The 16588-nt window shown below is 44.0% G+C and overlaps 1 protein-coding gene across 1 annotated transcript; it reads right to left on the bottom strand.

Annotated features, from left to right (window-relative positions):
- Positions 1-2079: 2079 nt before the first annotated feature.
- On the bottom strand, positions 2080-14632 carry LOC139369809 (EF-hand calcium binding domain 12). The gene is made up of 8 exons (XM_071109084.1): positions 14153-14632; positions 10991-11197; positions 10610-10862; positions 10275-10438; positions 9742-9955; positions 3122-3329; positions 2819-2947; positions 2080-2306 (listed from the first exon to the last, which is right to left on the bottom strand). The coding sequence occupies exons 1-8, from the start codon at positions 14630-14632 to the stop codon at positions 2081-2083; spliced, it is 1881 nt and encodes a 626-aa protein (XP_070965185.1). The 3' UTR covers position 2080.
- Between the last annotated feature and the right edge of the window lie 1956 nt (positions 14633-16588).

The raw sequence follows: 16588 nt of genomic DNA, 5'->3' as shown, positions 1-16588 counted from the left end.
TTAAAGTCCCCAGCCACTAGGAGTGCCGCTTCTGGATAAGCATTTTCTTGTTTGCTTATGGCTTTATACAGCTTGTTGAGTGCGGTCTTAATGTCAGCATATGTTTGTCATGGTAAGAAGACGGGTACGAATAATATAGATAAACTCTGTTGGTAGCTAATTGTAGATGTTTTATTTATCTTGGTAACTAGAATCAAGAACGTTAGCTTATTTGGCCAGCAGCCAGTGGGGCTAGCTAGCTAGCTAGCTAGATTTGATAGGGGGATAAAAGCTAACTGGTAAGTTAGCCTAGCTATCTAGCAAACAAATAACGAAAATCGCCTTCCCTTCAAGGATTTTTCTTTTTAACCAACTATCAAGCCTGAAGGTAACAGCTAACATTTTAAAAGCTTAGCTGTATTTTGTAGTACTGGTTAATATAAGTTAACTTAGCTAACTAGCAACTTGGCTAGCAATCTAGCTTTTTCCAGATGGTTATATCGTCATGAATGAAGCAGGTAGAGTAGCTACCTTGTGCAATGGTTATGGTGGGGGTAGTATGTCCATCGGCCTGGGCTGGTGCTGGAGGAGGAGCGATGCGGCGGCAAGTCTGGATGCTAGGTCACTAAGGAGCAGTCTGGAGGAGACAGGGGCAGTAAGGGGGTCAGGGGCAGTGGCTTAGTGGGTTTGGGGTTGGTGCCGTTGGCCCTTTCCTTCCCAGCATAGGAACTGTGGCAGGTGCTGAAGAAATAGCCCCCTTTCCCGCACAGGTTGCAGGGTCGTGTGGAGGTGGGATGGTATCCCTTTAAAGATTCTGCAGATGATGGCTGGGCAGGCTACAGCTAGATGGCCCAGTTGGCCACATTTCCTGCAGTTTGGGCATGCCATAGTAGTTGACGGAGCCCCTGTTATTCCCCAGCGTGATGGTACTGGAGAGGTGTTGGACTCCGTCCACTGCTGTTGGGTCTGGTCTTAACGGAACTTGGTTCTGGTCTTGATGATTTCTGGTCATTGGTCTACTCTGGTCCTGTAAGGTGAGGAAGGACAATCTTAGAGCGAGCAGACACACCTGGAAGTCTGTGACCCGAAGGTCAATGGAGGCACTCCCCTGTAGTCTACTCGCTCCAGGCGTAGGTTGGTATCTTTAAAGGGGTTCCTTCCTTTACGCCCTGGTTGTCGTGGTGTTTTCTGCATCTGGTCTGGGGTCTCCTAGTAAAACTGCTCCAGATGGTTGGCGGTCGGCTGGTCCTAGTCTGGATGGTGGTGGCCTGAGGAGGGCAGATGGAAAAAAATAAGCAGGGGAGGAGGGCTGCAGGCCAGGGGGTAGAGGGAGTAAAGGCTAGCCATGGCAGCGCTTTTACTCGCCTCGAGGCCTGCAGTCCGTCGTCTCCTCCTCAGACAGCTGGTCTGATGCTAGTTCTGGATGCATGGGGGGTCTGGGGTGGTCCGTCAACTGGGTAGTCAGGTCAGGCCGCGGTCAAGCCCCTGTTACTTTTCCTTCGCCCCCAATCTTTCAGGTGTCAGGGTGGTCTGTGGACTGGGGAGTCAGGTTGGGCTGCGGTCAAGCCACTTTTACCTTTCCTTCTTCCCTAGTCCTTCAGGTGTCAGAGGGGTCTGTGAACTAGGGCAACAGCACCAATTGCGGTCAAGCCACTGTTACTAGCACTGTACCCTAGTCCGTTGAAAATAAAATAGAAGAGAGAGAAAGAAGGTAGAGAGAGGGACACAACCCCCAAAAAACTAACGCTAGTTATCAGTGGCTCACAAAACTACCTTGAAGTATCCCTTTAAAAGGGGAGATGTCATAGTGTGCACGACAATGTGACTGTATGCCATAAAGCAGTATGTGGGTTTTCTTCGGGACAGTCTTGAGAGATCGTCATTAAAACTACTCACCTAAAAGGATACTCCTCTGACTGGACATTCACTTTATATTATAGTCTTTATTAGCTTCAAAGACAAAATAATCTCAATTAAAAATAGCCTCGTGAAATGAAGAGGAGACCCTTGGATAAGACTGTAACCATAATCTAACAGCAAAAAGTCTTTGAACTCCCACATGAAAGTACAATATTGTATCTGGAGCATGGCGTAAAGTGCTCTACAGGGTGTAGGCCTTGTGTCCATCTATGTCTCCAGAGGTGAAGTAGCCCCTGTCGTTGACAGGCCAGCTGCCGGGGCTTGGGGCGGGAGAGCGGATGATGTGCTCAAAGAGGACCCCCTCAGGAGACAGGCCCACTCTGGGCAGGTAGAGTCTCACATGGTTGTCCTGACCAGTCCAGAACGCGTTAGGGTCGGCTCTACGGCTGGATGGCTCCCTCATGTTGCTGCTCCAAACAAACAGAACATACACACTATATAATGCATAATGCGACTTGATAATGTGACATAATGTGACAATGTGACTTGCAGGCCTGATGTGGCCTGTAAACCAGGAGATTCCTAACACCACTGTGTTAGGGTATAACTAAGCCCTCAAAAAAATGTCTTATGATATATGGAATATATTGTCAAAAATAATTTTATTTTAAAAGGCTAATAAGGCTGGTGGAACCGTTCATAGAGAGTTCTAGGAAGAACCCTCCAAAGATAAAAGGGTTCTCAGTAAAACCCTTCATAGACGATTCTAGGAAGAACCTTTAGATGATAAAATGTTTTTTGGTAGAACCATATACATAGAGGGTTCTAGATAGAACCCTCTGCAAAGGGTTCTACCCAGCACAAAAAAGGGTTACCCTGTGGGGACAAACCGAAGAATGCTGTATGGTTCCACTTAGCACCTTTTTTTCTAAGAGTGTGGCTGCTTACTATAATAACACTTATGTCACTTCCTCCTCACCTGGTCATGTGGGTATACTCCTCCCTGGTCAGCCTGCACTCTGTCTTGTGTCCTACCTCAGCTCGACCTGTGGACAGGGTCATCATCTTGGGTCCCCGACGTACAGACCTATGGGAGGGGTACAAAGGCCTGGGGGAGAAGGCAGAAAACACCACAGGGAATGTCAGAGCTGTAGACTTCTCCCTCACTGTCAGAACTGCATGTGATATAAAACAAACTTAAATCACTATTCTCTGCTTGATTTGACTGTCACTGTGTGGTCAATTTGATCATCTATCTGCGGTTGATGACATAAATACTCACGTATCCTTGCAGACTTTGTGTAGAGCGGCCTCTTCCTCCAGGCCATGCTCCTCTTCCTCCTTCTCCTCGCCCCCCCGCGGGGTACTGCTGCTGTAACCGATCCAGGTCCTCAGACGGCCCCCACACCCCGGCATGGGATTGGTTCCTGCCTGCCTCAGCAAGAGACTCTCTGGACCCTTTAGGACATGGTCCCCTGGATGCAGCAGAACTGAGGAGGAGCAGGACACACACCTACAATCAAGGTGCTTTAAAGTGCTATTCATCAGTAATGAAGGGTACTTGTCACATAAGGTCATGTGATTAGAATAGAAAAGGTGTCAACATCATCTGGAATTGTTTTTGTATGTAAAGTCAAAGGGATATATTTACCTAATGCCTGCCTCAAGGTATTTGGGGTGCTGTGGGTGCTGCAGCACCCCCTGATAAATATAAATCATTTTGCCAAAATTAGGCAATAAAAAAACAATTTCCCCCAAAAGTTATATTACTCCTGCCTGAACAGACATAAATTAAGCAATTCAAAATACTACACCAGAGAGCATCATTTATCTACAGAGGATCAATAGCTTCTAAAACAAATTGCTGTGGATTAAGTTTTATCACAAACACTTAGTCGGGAAAGCCGCAATTAGGGCAGCATGCGCGGCAAATATAGAACATTGCATTGTGGCCATAGATACAGGATAATCCATAGAAGGATTTTGGAACCTCTAATCCTGGCACTTTGACTGTTAAACTCATGGCTACACTAGCATTGGCTGCCAGTCCTGACTTGAATGGGAACTGCCATCTATTGGTTATATTTCTATGGTTGCGGCTGTCAGTTTAAAAAGGGAAGACTAATCTGTCTGTAGAAGCAAAAAATAATTCTCAACAACTTTGGAGCAATTCTGAGTGAACTGCACTGATTTTCAAAGTAGCTTATCTTCAAATATATATATATATTTTTTTACCTTTATTTAACTAGGCAAGTCAGTTAAGAACAAATTATTATTTTCAATGACGGCCTAGGAACAGTGGGTTAACTGCCTGTTCAGGGGCAGAATTACAGATTTGTACCATGTCAGCTCGGGGATTTGAACTTGCAACCTTCCGGTTACTAGTCCAACACTAACCACTAGGCTACCCTGCCGCATGAGCACATCACCGGTGAGTACTCTATGCTTCATCTTCATCATTGGGTGAGTCAGTGTCACTGGAAAATGTATTTTGTAGCCTATACTATACACTGAGTATACCAAACATTAGGAACACCTTCCTAATATTGAGTTGCCCTCAGAACAGCCTCCATTTGTGAGGGTATTGACTCTAGGTGTCAAAAGCGTTCCACAGGGATGCTGGCCCGTGTTGACGCCAATGCTTCCCACAGTTGTGTCAAGTTTGCTGAATGTCCTTTCGGGTGATGGACCATTCTTGACACCAGAGGAGGCTGGTGTGAGGAGCTATAGGAGGATGGGCTCAATGTAATGGCTGGAATGGAATCAATGGAACTTTATCAAACAAATCAAACATATGGAAACCACGTTTGACTCTTGTCCATTAATTCCATTCAGCCATTACAATGAGCCTGTCCTCCTATCTCTCCTTCCCACCAGCCTCTGCTTGATACACACGGAAACTGTTGAACGTAAAAAACTAAGCAATGTTGCAGTTCTTAAATTTTTTTTTTTTTTTAAATATTTTTTTATATATATATTTATTTTTTTTTACCCTTTTTTCTCCCCAATTTCGTGGTATCCAATTGTTGTAGTAGCTACTATCTTGTCTCATTGCTACAACTCCCGTACGGGCTCGGGAGAGACGAAGGCTGAATGTCATGTGTCCTCCGATACACAACCCAACCAGCCGTACTGCTTCTTAACACAGCGCGCATCCAACCCGGAAGCCAGCCGCACCAATGTGTCGGGGACTCTGGGACTCTGATGGCACAGCTGGCGCTGCAGTACAGCGCCCTTAACCACTGCGCAACCCGGGAGGCCTCAATGTTGCAGTTCTTGACAAAAACCGGTGCGCCTGGCACCAACTACCATACCAGGTTCAAAGGCACTTAAATCTTTTGTCTTGCCAATTCACCTTCTGAATGGCACATACAGTGCCTTGCGAAAGTATTCGGCCCCCTTGAACTTTGCGACCTTTTGCCACATTTCAGGCTTCAAACATAAAGATATAAAACTGTATTTTTTTGTGAAGAATCAACAAGTGGGACACAATCATGAAGTGGAACGACATTTATTGGATATTTCAAACTTTTTTAACAAATCAAAAATCAATTTTAACCATCTTCCCTGTCCCTGCTGAAGAAAAGCAGGCCCAAACCATGATGCTGCCACCACCATGTTTGACAGTGGGGATGGTGTGTTCAGCTGTGTTGCTTTTACGCCAAACATAACGTTTTGCATTGTTGCCAAAAAGTTCAATTTTGGTTTCATCTGACCAGAGCACCTTCTTCCACATGTTTGGTGTGTCTCCCAGGTGGCTTGTGGCAAACTTTAAATGACACTTTTTATGGATATCTTTAAGAAATGGCTTTCTTCTTGCCACTCTTCCATAAAGGCCAGATTTGTGCAATATACGACTGATTGTTGTCCTATGGACAGAGTCTCCCACCTCAGCTGTAGATCTCTGCAGTTCATCCAGAGTGATCATGGGCCTCTTGGCTGCATCTCTGATCAGTCTTCTCCTTGTATGAGCTGAAAGTTTAGAGGGACGGCCAGGTCTTGGTAGATTTGCAGTGGTCTGATACTCCTTCCATTTCAATATTATCGCTTGCACAGTGCTCCTTGGGATGTTTAAAGCTTGGGAAATCTTTTTGTATCCAAATACGGCTTTAAACTTCTTCACAACAGTATCTCGGACCTGCCTGGTGTGTTCCTTGTTCTTCATGATGCTCTCTGCGCTTTTAACGGACCTCTGAGACTATCACAGTGCAGGTGCATTTATACGGAGACTTGATTACACACAGATGGATTGTATTTATCATCATTAGTCATTTAGGTCAACATTGGATCATTCAGCGATCCTCACTGAACTTCTGGAGAGAGTTTGCTGCACTGAAAGTAAAGGGGCTGAATAATTTTGCACGCCCAATTTTTCAGTTTTTGATTTGTTAAAAAAGTTTGAAATATCCAATAAATGTCGTTCCACTTCATGATTGTGTCCCACTTGTTGTTGATTCTTCACAAAAAAATACAGTTGTATATCTTTATGTTTGAAGCCTGAAATGTGGCAAAAGGTCGCAAAGTTCAAGGGGGCCGAATACTTTCGCAAGGCACTGTATACACAATCCATGTCTCAATTGTCTCAAGGCTTAAAAATCCCTATTTAACCTGTCTCCCCTTTATCTACACTAATTGAAGTGGATTTAACAAGTGACATCAATAAGGGATTCTAGCTTTCACCCGATCAGTCTGTCATGGAGAGCAGGTGTTCGTAATGTTTTGTACACTCAGTGTATGCTATATATATCAGGGTTTTTGTTAGGAAAATTTGGCTCTGGACAAGTGACTGGGAAGATTTTTATTTATCATCTGACATTTGAGAAATGTTCTGGTCATCCATATGCATTGGGTGCATAACCCATTAGTGAGTCCAGCCACGCAGCCAGCACCATCAATAAACCAGGGATATTGGCCAAATGAGCCACATTTACATTCCTTAAAAACAGCCTATAACAAATTACAAAAACACTATTCCTTGTGTAGCATATGCAAAACTTTATAGCCTATTGTTATATTGTTTTTACTTTCCAAAAACAAATAATTGTCCACCTCACGGTTCAGCTGTCAGAGATTTGGGCAATAAATGCATCAGGGCATTGCATGCATAGGCCTGTATAGCTAATTTCCCCCCAGCATCGGACACCCACTAACATCGGACACCCCCTAACTTTGGACACCCCCTAACTTTGGACACCCTCTAACTTCGGACACTCTAGCGGTTGGAGGACTAAATCACATCGAGCTCAACATTTAAATGGACTGCTATGCTTAGGTGTCTACTGTATGATATTCATATTTACAAAATGAAAATAAAGGAAGAGAACCCAGCTTAGGCCTAGCCCCAGAGAGAGATATGCCAGCTGCATGCTACGACACCAACATGCATTTCTTTATCCTTGTCAGATGGGCTACTGCGTCTGCTATACAGATATAGGCATACAGAAGGAGATGAATTCATACATTTTCAATCAGAATCTTTTTTTATAAAGACAAGCATTATATTGTTAGATTGTAGGAGTAACTCTGGTAGGCCTAAACATTATTTGTCACCTCAAGTTCAACTGTCGGAGTCAGTTGGAAAGCGGGTGTGCTCTACCTTCATATCATAGGCTGCAGTATACGCTAATAGACCCACCACACCAAACCTTCACAAAAGTTCCTCAAATTTATTAGGGTAATATCAAAAGTCAGTCAAGCCATTGTTTATATTAAAATACGAGAAGGATATGAAATCGCAGCAAACACAACATTACAGTTGGAACTTAATTTGCCCAAAGAAAATGGGTCAACAGAATGAAGCAAAACACTTGGAACTGGGCTTAAACCTTCACAAAAGTTTTGAACAGGCTATATTGCAGCAATTACCAAGAAAGGCTAGTGCCTAACTTAGCCAACAAATGACAGCAATAGACTAATTATATGTATTTAACAAAAGGCCTACTTATACAGTACCTATCTTAAAATAAATACTGAGCACATAATTAAAAAGACAGATCAAACTTAATTTAGCCAACCTAAATTTCTCTACAGAATGAAACAAAACACATTTAGCATATTTAAAGAACTGGTTTAGATTCAGTTGAAGTCAAGACGTTTACATACACTTAGGTTGGAGTCATTAATACTCGTTTTTTGACCCCTCCACAAATTTCTTTTAAGAAACTATAGTTTTGGCAAGTCGTTTAGGACATCTACTTTGTGCATGACACAAGTCATTTTTCCAACAATTGTTTACAGACAGATTATTTCACTTAGAATTCACTGTATCACAATTCCAGTGGGTCAGAAGTTTACATACACAAAGTTGACTGTACCTTTAAACAGCTTGGAAAATTCCAGAAAATTATGTCATGGCTTAAGAAGCTTCTGATAGGCTAATTGACATCATTTGAGTCAATTGGAGGTGTACCTGTGGATGTATTTCAAGGCCTACCTTCAAACTCCGCGCCTCTTTGCTTGACATCATGACAAAATCAAAAGAAACCTCCACAAGTTTGGTTCATCCTTGGGAGCAATTTCCAAATGCCTGAAGGTACCCCCTTAATCTGTACAAACAATAGTACGCAAGTATAAACACCATGGGACCAAACTACCGCTCAGGAAGGAGATGCGTTCTGTCTCCTAGAGATGAACATACTTTGGTGCGAAAAGTGCAAATCAATCCCAGAACAACAGCAAAGGACCTTGTGAAGATGCTGGAGGAAACCGGTACAAAGGTATCTATATCCACAGTAAAACGAGTCCTATATCGACATAACCTGAAAGGCCGCTCAGCAAGGAAGAAGCCACTGCTCCAAAACCGGCATAAAAAAAGCCAGACTACGGTTTGCAACTGCACACGGGGACAAAGATCATACTTTTTGGAGAAATGTCCTCCGGTCTGATGAATCAAAAATAGAACTGTTTAGCCATAATGACCATCGTTATGTTTGTAGGAAAAAGGGGCACGCTTGCAAGCCGAAGAACACCATCCCAACCGTGCAGCACGGGGGTGGCAGCATCATGTTGTTGGGGAGGGACTGGTGCACTTCACAAAATACATACCGCCATGAGGTAGGAAAATGATGTGGATATATTGAAGTAACATCTCAAGACATCAGTCAGGAAGTTAAAGCTTGGTCGCAAATAGGTCTTCCAAATGGACAATGACGCAAAGGACAACAAAGTCAAGATATTGGAGTGGCCATCACAAAGCCCTGACCTCAATCATATAGAAAATATGTGGGCATAACTGAAAAAGCGTGTGCGAGCAAGGAGGCCTACAAACCTGACTCATTTACACCAGCTCTGTCAGAGGGAATGGGCCAAAATTCACCCAATATATTGTGGGAAACTTGTGGAAGGCTTCCCGAAACGTTTTACCCAAGTTAAACAATTTAAAGGCAATGCTACCAAACTAATTGAGAGTATGTAAACTTCTAACCCACTGGGAATGTGATGAAAGAAATAAAAGCCGAAATAAACAATTCTCTACTTTTATTCTGACATTTCACATTCTTAAAATAAAGTGGTGATCCTAACTGACCTAAGACAGGGAATTGTTTATATAATTAAATGTCAGGAATTGTGAAAAACTGAGTTTAAATGTATTTGGCTAAGGTGTATGTAAACTTCCGACTTCAATAAAATAATAATAATAATGAAACAAAGTATTATTTTGGCCAATTTGTGCTAATGTCTATCATGTAAATGACGTAGAATTGCATGGTCCATTTGTTTTCCAAACCCTGCTAAAAAAATGTTAAATGTGTAAATCCTAAAAACGTGTCTGCTCAACTGTATGCCACCATGCAAATGTGATTACCCCCATCCAGCACACCCAACTAAACCTCCTGTGGCTATGTGCTTGGGTGTACTGTGTTTGTCATATTTGCTGTATGTGTGTTTTTCTATGGGTCTCACCTCTCTCCAGTGTGGCCTGGTTGACTGCGACCCCCTTTGTGTGACACTGGTCCAGTGAGTCCAGGTACTCCCCCAGACACTGTCTCCTGAACTTGTCCAACGCTCGGGCCGTGTCTCCTCCCAGAGAGGAGGGGTGGGAGTGGGCGTCCTGGGTGGTGTTCCCTGTACACACTGTCCTCATGATGGCCAGCACCTCCTCATCCTGCATGCCCTCCTACAGACCAGGTCAGAGAATGAGAAACAGAGAGATGCTCTGTTTACCTTTATTTATTTAATTTAACTAGGCAAGTCGGTTAAGAACAAATTATTTTTTTCAATGACAACCTAGGAACAGTGGGTTAACTGCCTTGTTCAGAGGCAGAACAACAGACCTTGTCAGCTCGGGGATTTGAACTTGCAACCTTTCGGTTACTAGTCCAACGCTCTAACCACTAGGATACGCCGCCGCCGCCCCGGCCCAACTGTAATGACAGTTGTCTCTGGACAGGAGGTGTCCTGCCTGTAGGATTTGATTGTGTTGGTCCTGCCCTCACCTTGTTCCTGTTGCGGCGGTGCTGCTGGATAAGGGCCTGCTCCTGCTGCTCCTCTAGAGACAGGGGAGTCTGCAGGCACAGCTCAGGACTGGGGAGGAGCAGGAGCTGGGCACCATGCCTCCCCGACCCACGCTTAAGACCACGGCTCCACACTGGCCTCCGTGCTGAGAGGAGAAGAGGGGATAGGAGGGAGGGGAGGGGAGAGGAGACAAGGCAATGGGAGGTCTTTCTAGCACTGCATTTGTATCCATTTAATCACATCATACAACTTAACAATGCTACACAATGCTGATTGGGTGATGAGCTGAGAGGATCATGTCTCCATCTTTACTAACCTAGTATGCTCGGAGACCGCTGCTCCCTGCACCTCACTCTCTCTATTTCCCTGTTGCATCCTTTCTCCAGCTCTAGCTCTCCTCTCTCTGTCAGGCCCCTGCGGCCCCAGCTGGTACTCTCCTCCTTCTCCCTCTCTAGGCTCCAGGCTTTGATGCCCTCCGCCAAGTCCTTCACTGTCACTGTGTCCCCTTCCATGCCGCTAAGAGTGGACACCAGGTCATCCAGATGCTCTGGCACCACAGGGAGGCCCTCCTGATGGAGATGCATCAATATCAATAAACACACACATAGGCCTACACTCACACGGATTGCCATGTATTATTACATTATTTTATTATGTAATATATTATTATGTATTATATTATTTATAGGATCACTACCTTCTCAAACACAGCTCGGAGGTCATTCCGACTGATGCGTCCCGTGCCATGTTTGTCAAGCCTCTTAGCCAGTTCAGAGGGTCGGAGCTTGTGAGTGCGGAGGTACCTCCTTACCTCCTTTACCTCGCGCAGTTGGGACCGGGCTGCGTGTGTGCGAGGCACATTAGCACGCCGAGAAGGACGGGTCGGGCTGGCACGTGTTCTGGCCTGGAGAAGGGATAGAGAAAGGTGATTAAGACAAGTAACATAATGGGGTCTATGAGCCATGTAGGCATCACTCATTGATGATTTCCCAGTGAACATATAGTTCAGTACAGTAGAATACAGCATAGTAGATTACAGTAGAGGTCAGCAGAGCACAGTAAAGTACAGTGTAAAGAACTATATTGTACTGAACTCTATTCTACTCTACCATAGTGAACTAAACTCTGATATGCTCTACTGTACTGTGCTGTATGGTGCTGTACAAACTTGTAAATAAAATAAAATCACATTTTATTTGTCACATGCTCCAAATACAACAGGTGTAGACCTTAACGTGAAATGTTTACTTACAAGCCCTTAACCAACAATGCAGCTCAAGAAATAGTGAATAAAGTATTTACTAAAGTCAAAAATAAAATAAAAACTAACACAAAATAACAATATATACAAGGGGTACCATTACCGAGTCAATGTGCGGGGGTACAGGTTAGTCATGGTAATTTGTACATAGGTAGGGGTAAAGTGACTATGCATAGATAATAAACAGCGAGCGAGTCGCGGCGTAAAAACAAAGGAGGGGAGTGGTTGTCAATGTAGATTGTCCGGGTGGCCACTTTAGCAGTCTTATGGCTTGGCAGTAGAAGATGTTCAGGAGCCTTTTGGACCTAGACTTGGCGATCCGGTACCGCTTGCCGTGCGGTAGCAGAGAGAACAGTCTATGACTTGGGTGACTGGAGTCTATGACAATTTTTGGGGCCTTCCTCTGACATCGCCTAATATATACAGTAGGTCCTGGATGGAAGGAAGCTTGGCCCCAGTGGTGCGCCTTACGGTCGGATGCCCAGCAGTTGCCATACCAGGCGGTGATTGAACTGGTCAGGATGCTGTCGATGCTGCAGCTGTTCAACTTTTTGAGGATCTGGGGACCCATGCCAAATATTTTCTCCTGGGGGGAAAAATGTGTTGTCGTGCCCTCTTCACTGTCTTGGTGTGTTTGGACCATGATAGTTTGTTAGTGATGTGGACACCAAGGGACTAGAAATTCTCAACCCGCTCCACTACAGCCCCGTCGATGTTAATGGTGGCCTGTTCGGCCCTCCTTTTCCTGTAGTCCAGATCAGCTCCTTTGTCTTGCTCACGTTGAAGGAAAGGTTGTTGTTCTGGCACCACACTGCCAGGTCTCTGACCTCCTCCATATATACTGTCTCATCGCTGTCGGTGATCCGGCCTACCGCTGTTGTGTAGTCAGCAAACTTAATGATGGTGTTGGAGTCGTGCTTGGCCATGTAGTCGTTGGTGAACAGGGAGTACAGGAGGGGAGTAAGCACACACCGCTGAGGTGCCCCAGTGTTGAGGATCAGCATGGCAAATGTGTTGTTGCCTACCCTTACCACCTGGGGTGGCCCGTCAGGAAGTACAGGATCCAGTTGCAGAGGGAGGTGTTGGGTCCCAGGATCCTTAGCTTAGTGATGAGCTTTGTGGGCACTATGATGATGAACGCTGAGCTGTAGTCAATGATCAGCATTCTCACATAGGTGTTGCTTTTGTCCATGTGGGGAAAAATCAATGTGGAGTGCGAATGAGATTGCGTCATCTGTGGATCTGTTGGGCCGGTATGTGAATTGGAGTGGGTCTAGGGTTTCCGGGATGATGGTGTTGATGTGAGTCATGACCAGCCTTTCAAAGCACTTCATGGCTACCGACGCGAGTGCTACGGGGCAGTAGTTATTTAGCCAGGTTACCTTCGCTTTCTTGGGCACAGGGACTATGGGGGTCTGCTTGAAACACGTAGGTATTACAGACTCGGTCAGGGAGAGGTTGAACACAAAGGCTTCTGTCCTGCTGATGCACAGAAAACCCAGCCAGCTCTATATTATCCATATAGTCGTTCAGCCACGACTCGACGAAACATAAAATAATACCGTTTTTAATGTCCTGTTGGTAGGATAATCTTGAAATGACATCATCAAGTTTATTTTCCAGTGATTGGACGTTGGCCAATAGAACAGATGGTAGAGGCGGGTTACCCACTCGGGGCGATGAATTCTCACAAGGCACCCCAATCTCCGCCCCCTGTATTTCCGTCTTTTCTTCACGCGAATGACAGGGATTTGGGCCTGGTCTCGGGGAACCAAAACATCTTCTGCATCGGACTCATTAAAGAAACACTCTGTCTAGTTTGAGGTGAGTAATCGTTGTTCTGATATCCAGAAGCTATTTCCGGTCATAAGAGAAGGTAGCAGCAACATTATATATAAAATAATTGACAAATATTGTGAAAAAACTAACAAATAGCACAGTTGGTTAGGAGCAGTTAAAACTGAAGCCATCCCCTCCGGCGCCATTATACATCATTAAACTTAACTCCATTAACACGTAGATGTCTATGATTTGGTCCGGTCAGAAAAAACTAAATGTGGTCTTGTTTGGGGGCGGATGTCATTATAATAATACCCTGCATGCTTTGCAAGTCTTTATTTTTTACATTTACATTTTGGTCTTTTAGCAGATGCTCTTAGTCAGAGTACTTACCGCCAGTGCATTCAATTAAGGCAGATAAACAACCACATATCACAGTCTTAGCAAGACTGTAAAAGAGTGTTATTGTAGTTTGTGTTCTGTTGTTGTTTTTTTGTTGGTCTGAAAACTTGACACTTCTAATGCTTTTTGAAAAACACAATGGGAGGAATAATAAATATTCCATAATGCAATCTTCAGTTGGCTCCAATTAGAATAAAACATCATGTGATAATGCTTTCTATATATAAGTGAACGAAAGTATAGTTGAAATTTGGCCATAGAAACAAAAAAAATTAACATTTTAAAGGTCTATTCAACTTTAATTTAGAACCGAAAATGAACCTGATTTCAACGCCTGGAAATGTCTACAATACATTTTTTTCAACATCATTTTCTACAATACATTTTTTTCAACATAATTTTGCTCACTGGTGTTACCTTAAGAGCCTCAGGGGGTGTCAAAGTAAAACCCAGGACAGGTGAGGGAGTTCTCTGCTTCTTTTTCTCTCTTTCCACAACCAACATCTCCAGCTCGGTCACCGTCGGCTTGCTGTTAACCCACTTCGACAAGTCTCCGAGACTATCGAACTGTCGACGAAAAGACCTCCTTTGGTTAACCCAGTCTTGGTGCTTCGCGTCATTAACTTCCAAAGGCATCACTGTAATTGGAGCACCACTGACTCTGTCCCCTGTTCCTGGCACCATGGCCGCCACTGACCCATATCGGCATTTTGTCAGCACTTGGCTTTCAGGCTTCGACGTGCAAACGGGCCGTTTGGGCATCGGTGGCGCGATGAAAACCCTGTCCCGTGTTTTAGCGGGACCGAACACTCTGCTTGCCATTTTGTAGAAATATGTCTGCAATAAATCTCTCTTTTTAATCCGCGCCAGTTGTTCCTCTATCTCCAAATCATCCATTTTTGGGTGCTACGATTTTAGACCTAGTCAAATGAAACAGTTTTGGATTTATATTGTATATAATGTATTCCTATTGTAAATTGAGAAGTAGCGACACCAGTTCTGTTTTCAGCATTCGACTTGTCATGGCGGTCTACTCTTGGGGAGTAACTCTGGTTCTTGATCCACTCGTGCGTGTTTACGCATGGTAACCATGGAACCGTTTGTTGCTTTCGCAGGGGCCACTCCATACTGTAGATGCGGTAAAGATGTCAGTTGAACTCGACCAACAATGGAATTGCCATGGAAACGGGTGGGGGTCAAAGTAATGGACTCCGGGATTTTTGGAGTCGACCCGACTCCTGTTGTTGGAGTCAAAAGGAGTCGACTCCTGTTGTTGGAGTCAAAAGGAGTCGACTCCTGTGGTTGGAGTCGAAGACTCCGAAAACAAGCTGAAATTGATGCGCACACATGTACACACCACCTCATTATTGCAGAGTCCTACTAGACTACATGTGGGTTCAAGAGGACTGGCATGAGCATTATGCAGCCTATTTGGTCATCAACTAGAAGGTGATTTGTTGGAACTAGAATATTTCAGTGATATTTCTGCTGTATGCAGCCTTGACGATCACATGGGATGATGCGGGGTGGCTGGCTGTTGATGTCCTAGGTCAGGGCTCTCCTTGTTCCTGGAGAGCTACCTTCCTGTACATTTTCACTCCAACCCGAGTTGTAACTAACCAGCTAATTATTGAATCAAGTGCGCTAGATTAAGGTTGATGTGAACCCACAGGGTGGTAGTTCTCCAATAACAGGGTTGGAGTGCTCTGTCCTAGGCAATAGATCGAAAAGCAGGGCATCCCCGCTAAACCCCGTGAAAATGCAAAGTTCACTTTCTCATCCATAAATGCATCTCAGGTGCAAATAGGGTTCAGCAGCTCAAATCAAGCCGGAAGGGGTGCATTGTTATTAGGAAGTTCGTCAACCATGGATCGCTAAAATAATGATTATGATCACACTTGATCAATTTAAATATTATGAGAACATCTATACATTTGGCAGTCAAGCACGAGTTATCAGTATAGCCTATGACGTTGAAATATCTTCATGCCTACAATAAAACCCTCCAGGCTTCTGTCGTAAAAGTAAATTATATTTTAAAACGTTTAGGAATTACAAGGGGCAGTTTGGAAAAAAATATCGTGTGTGAATTGTCCTCTGGAATAACGCACATGCTTGGATAATAATGACAAACCCAACATCTCTAGCAATACCCGTCCGAATAGGGCTATACCATGGTAAAGAATAGGTTTATCAGCATAGTTCCCCGCGTTTCAATAAATAAGCTATGGGCACAATACTTTTTATTGCACATTTAGGGCTAATTAAACAGATGCATTTGGCCATGTTTAATTTCAATTAACTGGCACAATGAAGAATAGTTTAGCCATACACATTGATATCCTAATATATACTTTAATATACTTTTGGTGAATTAACAAGGCACTAACTTTAAACATCAGCTATCTGAGCAGCTAACCGATACTGCAAGGACCAGTCTGCTTGCAGTTGTTAGTTATCATCAGGTATGTGGGGGAAAAAATGCAAAAAAACCCTAACAAAATAGCACAATTGGTTGGGAGAATGTAAAACGTCAGCCATGTTCTTCAGCGCCATATTTGGCACACATTGAACAAATCTGATCTAACAAAGTGGATATTCTTCAAATCTGTCATTTAAGAGCAATCGGCTTTCTATTTCGCAACAAAGCCTCCTTCACTCACGCCGCCAAACTTACCCTAGTAAAACTGACTTATCCTACTGATCCTCGACTTTGGCGACGTCATCTACAAAATAGCTTTCAATTACTCAGCAAACTGGATGCCTATCACAGTGCCATCCGTTTTGTTATATCTGTCTTGAGCTATCCCCTCACCCTATCACTTACCCCATGATGTTTTGGACGTAGGACGG

The sequence above is a fragment of the Oncorhynchus clarkii genome, chromosome 17, assembly GCF_045791955.1.
Source record: "Oncorhynchus clarkii lewisi isolate Uvic-CL-2024 chromosome 17, UVic_Ocla_1.0, whole genome shotgun sequence".
Lineage (NCBI taxonomy): Eukaryota > Metazoa > Chordata > Actinopteri > Salmoniformes > Salmonidae > Oncorhynchus > Oncorhynchus clarkii.
This window is presented reverse-complemented; position numbering and strand designations above follow the sequence as displayed.

Coding starts and splice junctions, on each gene's coding strand:
- LOC139369809 (XM_071109084.1), bottom strand. CDS start 14,632: ATGGATGATTTGGAGATAGAGGAACAACTGGCGCGGATTAAAAAGAGA. Junction 9,956..10,274: donor ACCGCCGCAACAGGAACAAG/GTGAGGGCAGGA, acceptor CCTGGTCTGTAG/GAGGGCATGCAGGATGAGGA. Junction 2,948..3,121: donor CACAAAGTCTGCAAGGATAC/GTGAGTATTTAT, acceptor CTTCTCCCCCAG/GCCTTTGTACCCCTCCCATA.